This window comes from Nelusetta ayraudi, unplaced genomic scaffold (assembly GCF_046127955.1).
Source record: "Nelusetta ayraudi isolate G7.1 ecotype Tasmania unplaced genomic scaffold, CSIRO-AGI_Nayr_v1 ptg000017l, whole genome shotgun sequence".
Lineage (NCBI taxonomy): Eukaryota > Metazoa > Chordata > Actinopteri > Tetraodontiformes > Monacanthidae > Nelusetta > Nelusetta ayraudi.
Genome location: NW_027466067.1, coordinates 9,642,447 through 9,662,364, shown reverse-complemented (window position 1 = coordinate 9,662,364; position 19,918 = coordinate 9,642,447). Strand labels below are relative to the sequence as shown.

General features: G+C 44.0%; 2 protein-coding genes and 1 long non-coding RNA gene across 3 annotated transcripts; all 3 read left to right on the top strand.

The window, feature by feature from the left end:
• Positions 1 to 1,653: 1,653 nt before the first annotated feature.
• LOC142887079 (uncharacterized) lies at positions 1,654 to 9,989 on the top strand. Its single transcript, XM_076024390.1, has 5 exons — positions 1,654 to 1,849; positions 2,460 to 2,607; positions 2,889 to 3,064; positions 7,015 to 7,239; positions 8,209 to 9,989. The coding sequence occupies exons 1-5, from the start codon at positions 1,783 to 1,785 to the stop codon at positions 8,388 to 8,390; spliced, it is 798 nt and encodes a 265-aa protein (XP_075880505.1). The 5' UTR covers positions 1,654 to 1,782; the 3' UTR covers positions 8,391 to 9,989.
• Positions 9,990 to 10,900: 911 nt separating this feature from the next.
• Positions 10,901 to 12,773, top strand: LOC142887573 (protein shisa-5-like). The gene is made up of 5 exons (XM_076025314.1): positions 10,901 to 11,060; positions 11,333 to 11,489; positions 11,585 to 11,742; positions 11,829 to 11,984; positions 12,492 to 12,773. The coding sequence occupies exons 1-5, from the start codon at positions 10,994 to 10,996 to the stop codon at positions 12,590 to 12,592; spliced, it is 639 nt and encodes a 212-aa protein (XP_075881429.1). The 5' UTR covers positions 10,901 to 10,993; the 3' UTR covers positions 12,593 to 12,773.
• A 1,758-nt stretch (positions 12,774 to 14,531) lies between these two features.
• Positions 14,532 to 17,096, top strand: LOC142887068 (uncharacterized). Its single transcript, XR_012926498.1, has 4 exons — positions 14,532 to 14,689; positions 15,780 to 15,922; positions 16,588 to 16,698; positions 16,786 to 17,096. It is a non-coding gene; the product is annotated as an uncharacterized LOC142887068 (long non-coding RNA).
• The last annotated feature ends 2,822 nt before the right edge of the window (positions 17,097 to 19,918 follow it).

The following is a 19,918-nucleotide window of genomic DNA, read 5'->3' as shown; positions in this document are numbered from 1 at the left end:
GACGGCGAGCGCTTATAAGAGCTTATGGCGTGGCCGAGGCGAACACGAGCTCTCGCGAGATCTCGTTCCGTTACGTCAAAAGTTAGTCTGTGTATTTCTTTTCACTTTTAACGTTGAATGTTAAAGTGTGACTGGTCGCGTATTTTATTTTTGAATGTAAGACACAAGCGCCACATATTAACGATACATCGCTATTACATATTAATAGGTTTTTATTGTTGTTACCTAAGGGTCTTGAGGGTACTGTATGAATGTTGCTGCTGTGACAATTTAATTTCCTGTAAAGGATTAATAAAGTACATCTAATCTAATCTAATGGGTGACATCAAAAATTGTATTACACATTACTAGACATACTACTGCCGCATATTTGATTGCTGGACTAGCGGCAATGTATTGTAGTAAGTGCTTATGAAACATTGTGTGAAAACCGACCGACGTTTAAAAAGTGTTTGATAAGCACTGTATTTTTATTTCATTGCACAACATCGGCCTAGTAGCTGCAACGTCACACCGCGAGTACTTCATTCTGACGTAAAGGTGACATTTTCTGTGCAATACTGACCTCTGCTGGTGCAAAGCAGACGGTGATTCAGACCCTACGGTCATTGCTGATGCTTCAATGACAGATCAGATGTGGGATAAGGCATATCTTGGGGAAGAGACGTTTATGTTGAGCGCACAGTGATGTGAATTCCGGCTCTTTTCAGTGAGTCTGTTCTTATGGCTCGGCTCACTGAAAACAGCCAGCTCTTCCAAGTGGCTCCTTAGATGTTTTGTTTTGGGGTTTTTTTTTACGACCAAATGATGTGCTAAAATTGATGACTAATGTACATGACATCAACAATATTAAATGTGTATTATTTATTCCCTCAGCATGGAACACAGTGCTGTAAAAATTGATATAAAATATCAAAACAAGCATTCACCCTAATACAACTATATAGAAGTGAAAGAACACACCAACAGAACATCACAACAAGATGAAAACAAAAATATGAAAAACAGAAAGCAGCATTCAGCAAAGAATTTTCAGTTTAGCCAAGATTGGCATTCCAAAAAAAAACAACCCAAAACAAAACAAACAAAAAACAAATGCCTCAGCTTTGAGGAATTGATCCTGTTTCTCCTTTCAGTAGTTTAAAAAAAAAAAAAAGAAAGAAAAGAAAAATACTGCCATGACAACTACACACACAGACACACATATATCTATAAAAGAGCCGGCTCTTAGAACCGGTTTACATTTGTGAACGACCCATCAAGCATGCACCCAGCAAATGCTTCTGGTAACCTATTTGCCTTCAGTATAATTATCACGTATTATGATAAAGAACCGTATGCTGAAAAAAAAAAATCTGTTTATTTATTTATTTATTTTTTGAGAATATCAATATTACAGCGTCGCACAGTTGTTGTTGTTGTTGTTGATAAAATGGTGCTTTGCACCAGTGTCCTTTAACAAGCATGAGTAAACCAGGGAGATTCAAGCCTACAAGCTTTACAGGGAACAGGCACCAGGGGGCGACGTTTCTTTATTGCCAAATGTGGACAAGCGCCACGAGAAGCCCCTGACTGCCGCACGCAGATCGGGGCGGGGTTCAATATGGGCGGAGGTAAAAGCGTTCTGGCTTCTCAATGTGGTTGACGTAAGAAGAACAGGCGGATATGGTAGCAGAGTGAGTCGAACTTGTTTTGGTTCATACACGATCTTTGAACGCGTATGCAGTTTCACCAGCAGTCAGAGGGAAGTCCGAGAGAGTCGCTGTCTTGTATCCAGGAGACATGGCGCCTAGCCTCCCGAGTGTCGTCGTTCTTCTTTTATGTGTGACCCTGGCCCCGTGTGTACACGGTATGTTTGATTTATTTATGTATTCATTTAATATTCTACTTAGGATTATTCCAACATATCTTACGTTTTTGGCGCATTCCCCCCCCCGCAGGTTTAACTTATAAAAGCCAACTGTTTGACGTCAGTTAGCCACAGGCACTCGACCAAGCTAGCAAAAAAAAAAAGGAAAAAAAAAAAAAATTGGGTGTGATGGCAGCGGCGTTGTGTCTTCGTTCGGCGGCTTTTAACACCGTTTCCGAAGACAAAGCGGCTCCAGTTCGACTTCTAACAGTTTTATGGTGCCTCTAAAGTCGACCACTGTCGACTGTTGACGGCTACGGAGTAACTCACCCCAAAAGGGGTCGCTTGAGCCCAAATAAGCCCTGCCAGGACAACAAAACAGCTCAAATGATAAATAAGAGGTATTCGTTGAAGCAATTGCTCAAGTCAATCCTGAATTAACTCAGGTTGATAACGGAGACATCTGCCATTCGCCCGTGTGCTAGTGCCTGGGTTGAAGGAAGAGTTGGTCCTCCAGCCATATGTAAATCGTCTGTCACCCCGTCAGCTGTTGTCAGGCTAACTGACCTTCTCCGGATTCTCCCTCTTTTCTGTCCCTTCTCTGTTTCAGGAGGGGATGACTGTGAATCCTACACGGACAACTACAACATATATCAGCCGTCCAAGTCATGCTGGGTGGGATTCTGCTGCGGCGACTGTCACAATAGATACTGCTGTTCTGTCAGTTTCCGGCGTTTAACTGAGACCCAGCAAGACTTGTGGTAATTCCTTTGAGAACTTCTTTCTGTGGATAGTGACTCGCTATGGAAGCGAACCACCACGCTTGCAATTTTGCAGCTTGCTGTGCAGCAAGCCACAGGAAGTAAACAAGCAATGTTTGAGTCTCATGCTGCTGTGGCGTTTTGCTTCCACAAAGCAGACCAAAAGTGTGTTGAACATATGAGAAAGGAAGAGATTTTACTGTCAGCCCTCACTTGTCTTTACACACACAAAAAAAAATCTTTAGTGATCATTGTTTCCCTGTTATTGTGCCACAATGAAGTACAACAGTCTTGTTTCTTCTTTTCATTTTCAGCTCTACAAAAGATGACTTCTCTTATACCCCACTGCCCATGATATTTAGTTTTGCGAGCATTGCTGTCGTTTTCCTCATCATCTTCTGCTGCTGCGTCTGTCCCTGCTGCTGTCTGTACAAGCTGTGCCGCAAGCCGAGACGTAAGTCCCCCCCACATCCGCACTCACACGATTCTGATGAACAAGGTCGAGGAGGTGGGCAGAGAGCTGTGACAGATAAAGGGGGAATTCTGTGCTCGTATTGTATGATGAGAGGAAGTCATGCGCTGCATGCTAGGCGCCACATGGCAGCTTTGTTGAGGTGGTCTCGCACGTGGGCAATTTCTGACTTTTTCTTTGTGGTTGGATCTCTCTGTGTGTGCATGCAGTGAACCTTTGGAGCACCATGCCAATGTCTAGATAGGCTGATGTACTTTATTGATCCCAACTTGCTGCCGTTGCAGCATGAAAGGTAATACAAACTATACAACAATCACTCGAAGGAATCTCCAAGTGAATAAAAATAGAACGAAAGAACGAGAGCAAGATGTGCAGAAGGCAGTCAGTTTAGATTGATAAGGTTTTAAAAAAAACCTCGTAGCGCTACAGTGCTACTGTCATGTACGAGGGGGATTGTTTACAACATCATTGGAATTTTAACATTTTGTGCCAACCATATTTGAAACTGAGCAAACTAATTTAGGCACACGTTGATGACAACTTAATTAGCCTGTGGTTAAAGTAGCATCTGATTGTTGTTACTCGTCGCGTCTCAATGTCGTTATTATTAATAATGAAGTGGAAACTGAAATATTGTCTTCATTAAATAAGCCTTTGTTAATTTTTTGGGGGGGGTTTCCACTGTGAGGCACTGTTGGACATTTCCATAACAGACCACAAGTGGAGTCATCTGATGTCTTTTGGGCCGTCTGCCACATGACTCTCATTACCACGTCGACTGTCTCTCAGAGCCCCAGACGCGAAGTAAAAATCAGACGCTTGGGTTTCTGATTTGCAAGAGTGCCGGCTGTTTCACAAGGCCGCTGTTCGGGTGAAGTGAAGTGTGAGGCAAGAACTTCCTCCTTGGCACATTTTTGTGCAAGTCATCACAGAGCGTGCAGTGCCAGGTGGTCATTGGGCTTCTTAAGTCACGTCCTTGGCCGAGCAGTCAGTCGCACTGGCTGATGATTCAGGGCAGCCACCGGGGGTAATTGCTGTTTGGATTTTGTGTGGAAAATGTGTTGGTTTCTGGTGCAGTTTCATCATCGTACAGGTCAAGGCCTGCTTATGTCTTCACGCGGCGGGCGGATGATAGTTACGCCTAATCCCATCCTGAGTCCCAGTGCACGGCAGCAAACGCACAACTGTGGTGCCAGTGCTTTCGACTGCATGAGGAACTGCGATTCAAATTGAATAACGTTGTTTGGTTTTGATCAGTGTAGCAAATCTTTCCTTCCCCTTTTTCTCTCTCACATTGAAAAAAAAACATCAATCGGATACTGTCTGTGAGACTGCAAAAACTGCTTTTCATTGTCTGGCTATTTAAATCTGGGTGTTTGCCGCATCAGAGAAGTTGAAAGACTTTATACCATTTCTTTTCAGCCAAGTATCAGTGGACAGTTCCTAAATTAAACTGTCAGCATATTATCATTGAGCCTAGCAGAAATTAATGTGTTTTTTGGTAACACTTTCTATGAAGGTCTATTGTATGATGCATCATGAGTGCCTTTATAAGGCATTGTCGTGCCTAAGGCAATATAAAAAACTATTCCTTAATGTTCAGAATCCTTCATGACAACTTATTACAATGTTTATAAATGATTATAAGTGGCGGATATATTGTGTTATTAGCTCATCACTCATTATGTTTTATACCTCCATGGCAAAGTGACACTGAAGTTCTGGATGGTATATTATAACTAACAGTTGCAAAAAAAAAAAAAAAAAAAAAGTGTAAAGGAGGACTTTGTGGTTTTTTTTCTGAGAATAAATGGCCTTGAGCAAGGTTGTGTCTTGCTCAGGAAAGAAGAAAACCCCAAGTTACCAAACGTGAGTTTTTTTTTTAGAAATGCGCTCACGTGCAGAGAGAATCTCAACTTGTGAATTTCCTCCTCGTCTCAGTTTGTCCAGTTCCAGAAAGCCAGGGCGTCCCCTGTACTCGGCTGTCTGAACTTTCTTTTTTTTTTTTTTTCTTTACGTTTTCTTTTATTATGAAACAATTCTTACACATCTGCTGGCCACTTGTTCCAAGTCATGCCAGGGCAGCGGGACAAGAAAAATAATGACGAGGCTCTAACGAGCAGACCCAAGTGGGTTGTCTGCCTCTGGCTGTGGGTAGCAATTCCAGGAATGTCATGGCTCCACCCCCCGGTGACTCATTGCTTCCAAGACAACCACAGCGAGGAGGGCGTGGGAAGCTCCTGCTCGTCCCACGTCATTTACAGGAAGCGGTCACCGTGATGCCCTGTGCCTGTTTAAAAAAAGAAACAAAAAAGTTGAAGGGGAAAAAGAAAAACACACAGGTGGCACAGAGACGTGATTGTGTCCGGCCTCCCCACTCACTGACCGCACGCTGCTGTCGTAAAAAAAATAAAATAACAGCCATCAGACAGACGCGACGTCCCGGTGGAAATCATGTTCAGGAAGTGCTTTTAGCGCAGAGTGGGTGTTCTTTTTTTTTGGCTGTGCGTGTTGTCAACCGTCTCAACAAACAGCAGAGAGGGCACACACTGCGCCACACCATCATCATCATCATCATCATCATCATTTATTTACACAGCACATTTTAAAAACCACAGGGGCAGCAAAAGTGCCGTCCAGTAGGACAAATAATACTTTAAACAATTATATTAGAAGCATAACATTGGCTCAAGGACAAAAGAAACCAAATGAACAGGCTCACGGCAAGTGCTCCCTCAGAGGAAGTCAAACAAAGTGGGAATAAGTTTGATTGTATTAAAATGTATTGAAAGCCAAAGTGTGTTTTCAAAAGAGATGTCAAAGCAGGAAGCAGCGAGGCCTTTCTAACACATTTGTCATTTAGCTATTTAGAAGAAAAATTGCAGGTAGTGACCATAAATCAGTGTTGCTGTTAGGATGGTGTTCCCGCTTAGGCGCCTGTGCTCTGGCATAAAGTGTGGTTTTCTGTATTACATCTTTGGTGTGTGTGTGTGTGTGTGTGTGTGTGTGTGTGTGTGTGTGTGTGTGTGTGTGTGTGTGTGTGTGTGTGTGTGTGTGTGTGTGTGTGTGTGTGTGTGTGTTGTGGTTTGCAAAGGTCGTGGCGTTCCTGCTGTAACACGGAAACTGAGCGCACAACAGCAGGCAGGCGAGCGGCCGTGTGTCAGTCTCTTGCGGGTCGTTCAACCCATATTTATGTATTAGATGTGAACTCGGGAGCCTGTTTAAACAGGATAGGATAGAATAGAATAGAATAGCCTTTATTGTCATTGCACTACAAGTACTAACAACGTGACTGCGGCTTGAGCTAGGGATGCAAATGACCGATTATTTCATCAATCGTTTGTTGATTGTCGTTATCGATTGATTGACGATTAATTGATGAGCTGCAATTTTTGCGGAGAACCTAAATTTCGCAATGGAAAATGTGGAAGGAACACATGACTTAACCCTTATATAATGTTGAGGGTCCAATGTGACCCATTTTTACATCAGCGAACAGTAAAAGCAGCCTAAACATTTATCCTCTGACTTTAAGTTGACTTCTAATGGGTCACATTTCAGTTCAAGTTCTTTAAAAGTAACTGGTTCTAGGTATATTGTGACCATCACAGTATCTCCAGGTGAATTGCTCTTTCCCGCCACTACACTGTTATAATGATATTAACTGCCCGTGTAAAAAATGTCCAATTAATTGCGACTAATTGAATTTAATCGATTAAATTCTTAATTGACTGTTAATCGCTAACGGATTAATTGCTAACATCCGTACAGGGGGATATTTTCAGCTTCATTTTCATTGTCTGCTTTAGATAAGCTAACGATAATACAAGCCCTCCACGGCCACGCACGGCGTCACGCAGCTCATCGCGTGTCAACGCGTCCAACTGCTGCGTCTCATCCCGTTGTCGCCCCGTGTCTCGTTTGCCTCGCAGCCGTGATCGCCACCACCACCCACACCACCGTGGTCACCAGCACGCCCCACTACCCCCCGCAGCCGACTGCATCGCTTGGACAGCCGCAGGCCTACCAGGGGGCGCAGTACCCGCCGTACCAGCCGGTACCGGTGCAGATGGGATACGGAGCCCCGGCCCCGACATCAGCACCGTACCCTGCGAAGACGTTCACAGCGGGGCCGCCGCCCACCTACCAGGAAGCAAGTGAGTGTGGCTCTCTCTCTCTCTCTCTCTCTCTCTCTTTCTTTTTTTTTAAAAGTTTTTTAAAAGTCTGTTCATTTCATCCATTTTTTTCACGCTTCACAATTTCCCCCCCCAATGCGTCAAGTCCGCACAGTTTGAGTCAGCAAAACCGTACAAAGAAATATTTGTTTTGTCAGTGGTGTCTTGCAGTGTGTTGACTTGAAACCTGAGAAAAAAAAGGGGGGGGGGGGATTTGCACATGGTGTTCACTGTTCTGATTTCCATTTAAGTGCATGGGCTGATATCAGAAGCAGCCGAAGGCGAATGAGGAAGTTGAGGTCAAACGGACCCGAGCTTTAGTGAATACATTTCTCCCAGGTCTTATGTTAACCTGTTTTTATATATAACTTTATTTTTAAACAATTCAACTTGAGAAAAAACAACAACTTTGAAATCAAAATTTCAGATAATGTAAACAAAATGAATACAAAAAATGGTACTTGAAAAAAAAGTACTCGTATACAATACAAATGGTTCCCTCGAACGCCATAACATTTTTCTTTCTTTTCCTTTTCTTCCCTTCTTCTCCTTTTTTGTCTGAAATGGAACATCAAGTTCTCGCTCTATCCTAATGTCAATCGACTCAATTCATTACAAATTCTACTATAAAACAACTTTTTTTTTTAAACATTTTTTTCAAACTAGATATTGTTCTACAAACATTCTTTTGTGCTTTTTAAAGAAGACGGTTTGGAAGGAGAGGTTTTAGAATGAGACTGTGCGATGACAAAGCGCGTCGGTCGGAAGTGGAGGTGCAGCAACCACTGCCGCTCTAAACTTGGATGTTGGCTGGATTTAGCCGTGTGTGTGTGTGTGTGTGTGTGTGTGTGTGTGTGTGTGTGTGTGTGTGTGTGTGTGTGTGTGTGTGTGTGTGTGTGTGTGTTTTTTCTCTGACCATTGTCATTCCCCTCCATGCTTTCTTTCCTGCAGCCGGTCCGGCCTTCAGCCCCACCCCGATGCCTTACAGCCAGGCGGCCTTCTCCCCCGCCCAGCCGTCGTACCCTCTTCAGCCGCCTTACCCGCCGCAGCCAAGCGGCCCTCCGGCGCACGCCGACTACCTTGCCCAGCCAGCCTACAACCCGGACTATGTTGCGGCGCCCAGGACCGGGTGACGGCCCGCGCCGATAGACGAGCACGCTCGGCCACTTTCCAATTTAGAGCACGATTATCGCAACTCTTGAGAACCGCAAGTTTGTCATTTGAATTAAGACGACGCTTGCTTCCGAGCCACTTTGATTTAAGTCTTTCCGAGTCTTGAAGCGGGCCAACATGAAAGTTCGAGCGACGCTGTCGTTGTTGTTGCTGTCGTTGTGGCGCATCTGTTTTGTTGAAGAGTTGCCACGTGCAAAATGTTCATACCTCTTCCCTTCTTGCTTGGACTGAAAAAAACAACAACAAAAAAACCCACCTGTTTTTATTTCCTAAAGACAGTGAAGTGCTTCGACATGTGGACAGCGTTTCCGAACACGCCTGAACTTTCAGATGCCTTCTTGCCTCTGCTGCTCGCCAGCCCGACCTCACTGATCCTTAGTTTGCCGCCTGCAGCGTTTGTTGTCCGCAGAAATTTTGCTTTCCATCCCCATCCCCCATTGTTTGTTTTCAAAAAGGAAATATTTTCTATACGTACGTCTAAGTTTTTGTTCTCTGTCCTCTGCCTTTACTCTTCAGGAGACAGACAGTGTTTTATACGTCTGACATGATTGCAAATCCAGCCCAGGGAATGTATTCAAGATTGTGTTCAAGATGGAAATCATGCGTGTGAGGCTGTTCAAAGTCCAGTGTGTAATATTTAGTAGTACGTAATGGTATGAAAGCAAGCTGCAAGCAAGCAATGCCTTGTTTGCAGCTTGCAAGCTGCGCTGCAGACAACAGGCCACTTGCAACCCAGCCATTATTTAAATTTGAAAGCATGTGAAAAAAATTTTTTGCAAACGGCAGTTATTTATTTGAACACATTCTTCCTCGTCTTTATTTCTCAGAGTGACCTACATACTTGCATACATGTATAATTTCTCCTTTTGGAAATTTTACACACGGACTTTAAAGATGTTAGAAAACCACTTTACACACTGTACACATAGGGATGTTATACATTACATTTTTATGTTTGCAGTTTGGGGGGAGGTTTAGTTTTTTTTTCCCCCCCTGTTTTTACTCAGGTCAGTTTTCATTGTTTCCGCTTCACAGCATTTGCACCGCAGATTGCCTTAGACATTATATCCTCTGTTAGTCAACCAAATGTTCAGACTGTCATTTCTTAAAAAGATCACCAGTGTAAAACGATATATATAATGCACAAAGCAACCAGGCCTTTTGACTCCTATTGCTTTCCGTGCTTTGATGTGGGTTTTCTGTTGTAATCTGTTAGTATGTGTAAATGATAGCACCGAGGATTTTGCACCTTCGCTGCCATACATCACCCCCTCTGTCTTTCATCATTCTTGCCACAGTCGCAAGCGAAGTCACGCTTGGATATTTTGTTTTTTGGGGAGATTTCTGAAGGTGAAAAAGTTCACTCTGACCTCTCAACTCTTGGCCTCTACTCAGCTCTGTGCCTCGTTAGTTAATGATTTAGTGGTTTGTTTGTTTTTTCTCTCACCATCCTGAAATCAATATCACTGTTGCCTGTGTTTCACTGTGACATCATTGCAGCCAGCTTGTAGTAATTTCAAAAATATCTCAACAGTTTTATTAAAGGGACCTTTTTTTCATGTGTTTTGTGTGGGGTCTTCTTTTCCATTTAGTTAAACCAAATTGCTGTTTCAGCTTCCTTCGTTTTGAGAGCGCCTGCAGATGGAAACGTGTCATGCGTGACGATTACTTTTGGTCTTCATAAACTCCTTCCAAAATCCTGCCTGGGTTTCATTCCTTTTGGCCAGTGTTGACTCTTTGTAAAGTGTGTGCGTCAGTGCATGAGAATCTAGTGCCTTTTCCAGGGTGCAACTTGGCTCTCACCTGAAGCTGAGACATGACCCTCAGCAAACCTGATTGCAGGACAAGCAGTCACAGAAGATGGATGGATGGATGGATGGATGGATGGATGTCTGAATAAACAAGGCAATTTAATAGTTTTTGTCAACAAAAATGAAGTAAATTCCCACAAAAATAAAACGCAAGCATTTTAATTGTCATGTTTATGGTGGTGTGTACATAGGGAAATAAATATCCATACACCTAATGTCGAGTCTTGAACATGCTATATCAGCCAAGTCATGAATCAAATGACTAGATGGAGGGATCGATAGATAGAGGCGCTTTATTGATCCCAGCCTTGGAAATTACAGTGTGACAGCGTCATTAACACACTGTCACAAACCGGATGCAGCAGAATTAAAGAACAAATCTCATAATCTCATAACAAGCACTCTTGAAGAGGTACATACAGAAAACAAGCATATTGTGACGCAAATATGAATATGTGTGTGTGCAAGAACAAGGTATAAAGTATTGTATGAGATGTTTAAAAAAACAAACAAACAAACAAACAAACAAACAAAAACAAAACAGCAACCTAATAGTAATAACATAAATCACCAGCAACGATGGCTTATGGCTTTGTGCAACAGATGCGGAAATGATTCATCGGGCGCTGCATTCGGTGTAGAACGTTGCTGTGCTGGTTGCCGATGGGTGGGACGTTGACGGGCGGACAGGCTGCAACAGACTCCGCAGTACGGCCCAAGACATTTCCTGTCTAGCCTCAATTTCAGCCACAATGGTGTCCAGTGTTGTAGCTCTTCTTGTGTGCGCCTCGTCTGTGAGCCTGATCCCGTCTGTATGGGGTGAGTTTTACATTTTCTCCCTTCAACGTGTTTTGAATCGCATTTCGGTACTCTTGCAGTGACGCGCCAGTGTCAAAAGTGAAACTGAAACATCCACTGGTGATGACTACAGCGAATCATTTTTTTTTTAAAAAAAAACTCTGTTTTGTGTTGGTTTTTACTCGATTAGACTGTCAACCATCTGAATTGTTTTAAAATTACTATTCCTAATTTTCCACCCTGACCCCCCAACCTCCCTCCTCTTTTGCGTTTCTCTGTGTTTCCTGCGACAGCTGATAGCTGTCAGAGCTACACCAGCCTATTTGGCGAGTATCATCCCTTGGACTTTTGTTTTCTCAAGCACTGTTGTGGGTCCTGCAGCCATAGGTACTGCTGCAATAATGATCTATTGAAGTTAAGCAAAGGAGCGCAAGAACTCTGCCCTGAATGGTAGGCTTAAGACATTGTAGCTGCAGCAAATACAAATGTCACCCCTTTTCTTTGAAGTGTTTTTAAATTGCCTTCTCTGTTTGTTTTATCAACAGGCCACGCTTTGAGAAAAAAATGAATTCAATCAGAATTGTTGCAATCATTTTTGGAGCAGTAATCCCCATCCTCATCTGTGTGGGTCTGCTCGTCTGCTTTGTGGCTCCCTGTTGCTTGTTCTACAAAAAGTGTAGGACACCACGCCACCAGGGGCAAGGTGGGACACAATTTTGGCACACCAAAATCTCAGCTTCGTAGTGGGCGGTTTCAGTCAATAACAGACGTTTCCGCCTTGTTTTTCAGTCGTTGGAACAGTTACCACGGTTGTGAACACACCCCTGCAGCCAGGCACTCCCTACGGGTATCAGCCGTCCTACCCAGGCTACCAGGCAGTGCCTGTGCATCCCGGACCTGGGGGCTTGCACAATCCTGTGGCACCGCTACCATACATGGGGTCTTGTGAGTTAACTCATTCCTCCTATCGGTGATTCACAGATTCAAGTGCAGCTCTGGCTTATCAGTAGCTCAATCAGTAGCTGGCGTCAACGTGAAAGCTGACTCCCCGGAGGGATTCATCACGATCTCTAATTCACAGCATTAGCCATTAGCCAGGTCCCACATTGAGCCCACATTCAAATGTTTGCTTTTCACCTCGAGCCTCAGATGCAGCAGCCTTGCAAGATTTACAATTAAACGAGATGTAGAACTCCAGAAAGCAGCACATTTGGTCCTTCTGTTTGCAGCCTGCTGCATAAAGTTTTGGTTTGAACTAGCTGCAAGCTGCTGCGGGACGGCAGAAGGATTAGTAGCAAAGAGCGGTAGCCGTGCCCTTCTAAAAATCACCAGGGGTCAATTTGTAGAACGGCATATTTATCTCTTCTGTCTTTGAAAATTAGGGTAAAGAACTGACTTTTTCAAATTCCTAGGGAAACCTTTTAAACTGCTATTTGACTTTTGTCTTTTCAGCTGGTCCAATGCAGCCACCCTACCCCTGTCAGGCGTACGGGCCACCACCGAATGAACTTTCACAGCCACCCTTCAACCCAACGTATGACCCACGCTCCTGAAATGGACATACAATAAACTCGGTGCCCTTTGTAGCTTATCAAAGAGAAATTTAAAATGTTTGTGCTTTTTCTATTAAGCTCTGCTGTCAAATCCCTCAGGTGACAAATGTAACGGCGTATTGTATTGTATTGTTGAGCAGTGTCCAATTTTGCATGCTGAAATAAAATGTAAACACCTAAATATCTGTCTGGCTGCTTACGTAACAATTTTATGAAATAGCCTGAAGGCTGAATTCTGTAGATTAAAATATTGCTAAGCAAAACAACAAGAGTTGAAAAACAGCATACCGGCATTTTGATTATTGTGGTTTGAACTGGCAGGCTGGCAGCGTTTATGACTATTGTGAAACAGGAAGTTCGTTGGAGGGAGAGAAGAGGATGCAGAGCACAGGGTTAGATGGAGGCAGCTGATTGGCGGTGTCAAGACTCTTAAATCGAGATACTAAAAGTTGGGATTGAAAATCATTCCCTCATTTCCACTTCAGTTCAAAGGTTCCTTGAAGGTCGGCTTGAAAATGTCCAAAATGTACACATCAAACGCATCAAAAGCAACCCGATACATCATTTCAGTTGAGGGCCACTGATCATGATGCAGAACAATAATGGACAAGTGTTCATTACGCCACTACCCCACTTATTTGAGCGGCGTTTCAGATGTGGTTTCGTTCAGCGTTCCTTTGAAAAACAAATGGCAAACTTCATCAGAGTTCACCCTCTGTCTCCTCATATTTGCTCCACCAGTCCAAGAGATGTTGATATTGTACGACCACAAGAGGGAGCCCCAGACTTGTAGCAGGAAGATAGGCCACTCCTGACTGCAGTTAGGGGCTGTCATTAAATTACTGTTCAACTTGCACAACTCAAACATCATTTTAACGTCCTCGTTTTGTTTGGTCCGAACGCCCGTCACCAACTCCTCAAATCAAGCTTTTGGCACTTGCAAAGTATAATAATCCTGCGTATGTAGAATAAATAAATGTCGACACATTATTTTGGATTTCTGGGTTTTGGGGTATTTGGCTAAATTGGCTGTATTAAATCAATTCAGAATACGAGATACTGACATTCAAAAAGGTGCAACAGCAAGGTGCAACAATAAGTTGTAATGCAAGAACAACAAAAACGTGCAACAACAACAAATAACACTTATATAAAAATAATAAATTCAATTGCACAAAAACAGACAGAATAAAATAAACTAAACAATAAATACCACGCAAATACTGAATGATATAAATGAACATTTACCTGAAACAAGGTAACACAAATGGTCTAAAAAAACCAAACAAATATGAAGTTGAATAACAATTAGGTCTTAAAACCACCCACTCCTAAAACCTGTGCTTCCTGGCTTTTCTAGAGGCAAAGTCACTTATGACATCACTGTAAGAAATCTGATGGCCAACTTTGTTGTTGATACTAATCACTGCCAGTCCACTCAGTCTTTCTTGTGCCATGGAAGATCTCAAGTAGTTCTTGATCAATTTGAGCTTGGAAAAGCTCCGCTCTGCAGAAGCAACTGTCACAGGGAGAGTGCAGAGGCATTAAGAATCGCTAGGTCTACATCAGCAGCTGCACTCTGTTGAAAGTGTGTTTTTGTACATTAATGTATCTTTGATCATATAGAAATCATCATGGGTGGAAAAAATTGTTGTTGTTTTTTGATTGCTCTTGGGGGCCCCCTAGTGGCCTTGGGGCCCTAAGCCATCGCTTACTTCGCTTATGCCTTGGGCCGGCTCTGGTTGCTATTGACATTTAAATACCCATATTGTGTTCTGTAAATTTCACAAGTTACTTTGTTTTGAAAACAGAAATCATACTTATCTTATGTTTTCTTTTCAGTGGGAACATGTTTGTTTGGAAATGCGCCCCTGATCCGACTCTCTTACACTACTACTACTACTACTACTACTTAAAAAAACCCCCAAACAAACAGAAAAGCAAACAAAAAACAACAACAAAAACAATTTAAAAGTTGAAGTTGAAGAGTAATTTATTGATGATCCCAAAAGAAAAGACTTTCACTTTACATTTATTACAGGGCCTTTTACAGATTGAGTGTTTCCTTGTTTACCAAGCCTAAGCAGTAAGCAGCATGTGGTAAGTTTGACTGTGATTGTCCTTAGCTATGTGCTAAGTAATGTAAGGACGAGTCCTAACGGTCTCCCCTAGCACGGTCTCCCCTGGCCAGCCAAGTTCCCTGATCCCAGGTGAAAGTCATGATAATTGACATGATAATTGACGGTTTAATTTAGTTTAGTTTAGTCATGGATCCGTGTTGAAAAGTCAAGCTTTGAAATGCTACTCTCTACTGTATATAAATGTCTTTTTGATCTCGCCTCATCGCCTCGTGCTTGCTATTACGATTGAATGAATCATTAATGAATTGTAATTTGGTTAGTGCAACAGTCTGACACACTTTCTTCACTCATTGGTGTTTAGACAGTTCAGCAAAAGCAGGAAGTATTACAAACTTTTCAGTGCTCGAACTTAACTTTGATTTTTATTTTAAATAAAAAAAAAAACAAGTCAGCATTAAGACAACAACAACAACAACAACTTTGCAACACCAAAACCACTGACAGCTTCGTTAAAGATTTTCTTGTTGCTGTGTTTTGCTAGTGATGCTTCCAATCCTTTGACTGGTGTGTGTGGATCTTGATGGTTTTGACAAGAACCATCAATGGACAGAACTTTTTGCTTCCTATCAACAATCAGACGTTATTCAAAATGACTCGTGTTTGTCAGACGGGCAACAATAGTGAGCGGAGAAGATGCAAATAGAAGGATCCAGATCCACAAAGCCCGGGTTTTGTGGGAAAATGCACCACAAAACAGCTACAAAATTGCGCTCAGGTGGCGATAACTGTCAAATACTGTATGTAACTGACGGCAGTCGGCTGCCTTCCGATCATGGCAGCGCTCACACCTAGACGGAGGCATTGTAACGCACAGGAGCGCCTAGCTAGCTACGATGCTAAAGTTTTGCAAGCGCAACATCTTTGCAAAATACGCTGTCATTTACCGCTGGTGTGATCAATGTGATTTACCAAGGCTGGTACTGACTGCGGCCCTGGCTGCATGAGGCCTAGGCCTAATTTTCAGTCACACTGTCATGATTCTTGGAAATGTATCATTTTCTCCAAGTCTCACTTCTGTTGCGTGTTTGTGATTCTTGTGTTTAAAGAGATTTTTTTTTGATTGCCGTCTTTGGAGTCATTCTGGGGATTTCTTTGCCCGTCATAGTCATCGTGGGAGTCCTCTGCTGCGGCGCCACAGTTACCTGTTGCGTGTGCTGTTGTCGAAAGAAGAAAAACTCAAGATCCCAATGTAGGCCCCGACCACCACCACCACCACCCCAGTTACAGCTAACTGTGTGCAGGCAGTCTTCATTATGTCCAGTTCTGTGAGGACACTGGTCGTTTCCGTAATAAGGGGAAGAACATTGTGCAAGAGTCAGCGTTGCCAGTCGTTGGCTAATTAGGATATTTGTGAGATAACTTTGCCCCCTCTATGCACTACGATCAATATGAACAACAGCAATGCAACAATGGTTACAATTGCTCCATGGCTTCATCAATTAATTCTCAAACACAGCCAGCCAGGAGCCGGAAAATGATTTTAATTAAAACTGCATTCTACGTCATAATAGGCGAAGTCCATCATGATAACGCGCTATTGGTCTTAATTGGTCCCGAGTCAAGTCAGAATACTAATTGGCTGTGTCCGATACCCCCCCCCCCAAAAAAAAAAAAATCTGATAAGTTTAAACCACTGGTGCAATACTTTAGCATTTCGCTGGCAACACTGGAAACAGCTCTCACTCTCACATTCAGCTGCGGTGACTTGTCCTTATGCTAAGCTAACTATGAGGTAGGCGCAGGAGCCTGTTGGTTTAGCCCGGCTCAATGATGCAGATGTGTCGATAAAGAGTGCAACATCTGAAAGAGAATATTTGTTTTCGGAGCTCGGTCTCTCTGCCCTCCCTTCAACAGCGAGAAACCAAGCCTATGTGACTGTGCCGGACCAGGAGCAATTGCCTGCCATGTCCCTTGCACATGAAGGACGGCCCAACTTGGGCGCACCACCCTCGTACTTGGAAGCCAGTGAGTTTCATTTATACATAAATTGTAGTCTGTTCAAACAAAAAATTGTTTAAAATGCACAACTTCCCTCCACCTTCCAACGTCCAGCTCAGCAGATGTTCCCCCCACAACCGCCACTCTCCACCGCAACCAGCTGAAGCCGCACAGCTGCCCTACAACCCTGCAGCATTTCAACGGGTCCCCACATCTGACGTCCGATGTTTGCACGATGGTGAAGCACCAGTGCGCGAGTTTGAAGGCCTTGACACACCCGATGCATGAAGAAAGGACAAGAACAATGTCGGCGACCAAAACTTTTCATGCTACATTTGCCACACAATGTGGCATGGATGTTTGCACAGCCACAAGAACCACTTTTTTCTGCAGCAATATACTATGTGTGGTAAAAAAAAAAAAAAAAACATGAGAAAGAAAGTCTGGTGTGTAATGATCTTTATTTTTCTAATTTATGCCTAAAGTATGTGTGTCTATTTTTTATATTTTATATTTTCTTTTAATAAACTGAATCATCTGCGTGTAAAATACAATAAACGTTGCGCTTTTTCTCTCCATCCAAACTCTGTGAGCTGTTACCTGCAGCCAGGGGCTCAGCTCGGCCTCCGTCCCTGAGGGATCCCGCGCTGTTAAGCGGCCCGAGTGGGCGCGTTCGCATTTAATCCCATAATAACCACAACCACTCCCTCTCGATGCGTCCTGCGCTAGCCATTAATCAATACAGCAATAGTGCTGACTGTGCCCGTCTCCGTTTTTTGAAGCGGCTCTGGTCTATAATAGGAAAAGCGACCCCGGCTCCCGGCTCCCCGTCTAAAATAAGAGGCTCACCTTGAAGTGAGGCTCAGACTGCTAATGAGCACTTCAGCTGGAGCCGCTGTCACGGCCGTGGCGTCAGATCATCCAAGCCAAGAACTACTGTTCTCCTCCCGCTCTCCGTGCCTTCTCCCCTCTTTTCCTGCTGCCCATCCCTCTTACTGTGCTTTGTCCGCTTCCCAAAGCATTCTCGTCTTGCCCTCTGCCCGAGCTGCCATTACGGCGTTCTCATCATTCTCCCTGCGTTTTTTCGCCGTCTCTCCTTTAATTTCCTCCCTCTCCTCTGCCCTGCGGAATCTCTCTGGTACGTAAAGGGAATCTCAAATCCGAGAAGATCACTGACAGGCATCGTTGAATATCAGAAAGCCTTGAATAAAAGTGGGAGAATCATTATTTTGGGCTGCGCACTGAGCCAGTGAACTATGTGTGGGAGCAGCTGCTGACAGAAGCACAAACTCCCCAGTGAGTGCCGATCCTCCGGCCAAGATGCTCAGAGAGATGCATGCCGGAGCCTCCCACATGCTTGGATACACACACAGCCCTGACAAGCATGACTTTTCAGGTTGTGAAGCCTTCTAATCTTTTCTGTGGGCAAAGGTGAAACGCCTTTCAGATTATTGCGGACGACTCGATTGACCGGTTGAATTGATAAGGTGCATTAGCTGCGACGGTTAGCATGTTTTATTTTTATTTTTTTTATCACAGTCAGTGACGCTATTTCCTCTGGAACAACATCAAGCCGACATTAATCATTTCATAAACTGCTCCCTGTGAATATTCTTTGGTCATGAGCCGACGTCAAGAAAACATCAGAGCAAATGACGTTCCTGTCATCAACTGTAATTTCATTAGCGAAGTGCTGATGAGCATTCTTTGCATTCTAATGCAAACAATTGGCAGTCAGTGTGCAAGCTGTGATAATTTTAGCACTTTTACTGGTTTGCCAGGTTTTTAACATCTGTCCTTGGGTTGTAGAAGTCAGTGGAATAATAATAGGGCTTAATGTTCTGTCAATAACATGACATTTTTTTTTTCCACATTTTTCCACATGTTATATATCATCAAAAAGGATGTTGAGACAGTTTGACCAGTCATGGTTTAGCCCGGTCAGTGTGTGTGTGTGTGTGTGTGTGTGTGTGTGTGTGTGTGTGTCCAGCCTTCTGTGTGCGAACCCATTGAAGATAGTGCACAGAGACACTAATCTGCTACCTGGTCTAATCCTCTTTATGTGCATCACTTTTTTTTTTTTTTTAAAGGAATTCTTCTGCTTCTGTCTCACATTTTACCCTTTAATCAACCAAGAGGAAAAAAATTCAAAAATCAAAGGCATCGGATGGATTACAACTGCAAAAAAACAAAAACAAAGAGAAAGAGAAAAACGGCTTCTTTTGCACAATAAAATACATTCATACATGACATTCAAAGCTTGCGGGCCGGCTCTTTCCGTCCCCATGTGGCGTTGTAGGCGTGCAACTGCTGTGCGTATGTATGTGTGTGTGTGTGTGTGTGTGTGTGTGTGTGTGTGCGTGCTTGCGAGTGTGTGTGAGGTTTATTGTTTGCAACAGTTGAGGTGACACAGTGACAGCTGCACACGGACGGAGAGACAGAAATCAGCTGGTTTGAAGCAGCAGCTGAGGCGGATGGGGCCACGACCGAGGCTCCTTCAGGCAGCGGAAGCGGAGGCGGGTCAGCAGAGGCGGGTCAGCGGAGGCGGGTCAGCGGAGGCGAAAGGGAAACCGCTCCTCCTCTGTTCGGGCCGGTGAGACCGGGGAGATTCTGACCCGTCGCGCCATGTGCGACGTGTCTGATCTCACTGTTGGACACTTGATAACCCACAGTGGCTCACGGCGGCGCGAGTGTCTGTGCTGCTCCTCCTCCTCCTCCTCCTCCTCCTCCTCCTCCTCGTCTCCCATTTTTTCCAGCCGAGGTAAAAGGTCTCCAGTGGAGTTTTCCGGGGTCACTGTGCACAGTCCAGCCCCCTCTTTTGTCTCCGGGATTCCTTCCAGATCACTGGCACCAACAAAGTCAGACCCCAAAGCCTTTTAAGCTGCGGGCGAGTAAAAAGAACCTGTTTTTTTTAAGCTGTTCGCCTTTTCTATCTCTAAAGCTTGTACCTCAGGCCCCCCCCCCGCCCCCTTCCATGTTCCTCAGTCGCACACTGGCACCTGCAGCACCGGAGAGCGGCCGCAGAAAGGGGCCGTTTCAGGCCGTGCGAACCCAGCGGATAAAACAGTCTGCTGTCTTTTCACCCTCTCTCCATTCAATAGACCCCAAGTATCTTGACAACCTTGCCTGGTATTTTGGCAGGAGTCCCTTGAGTGTTGATGTCAGCTGAGAGAGGGGAGCGGAGGGGAGGGGGAGGATGGGACAGAGAGAGAGAGAGAGAGAGAGAGAGAGAGAGAGAGAGAGAGAG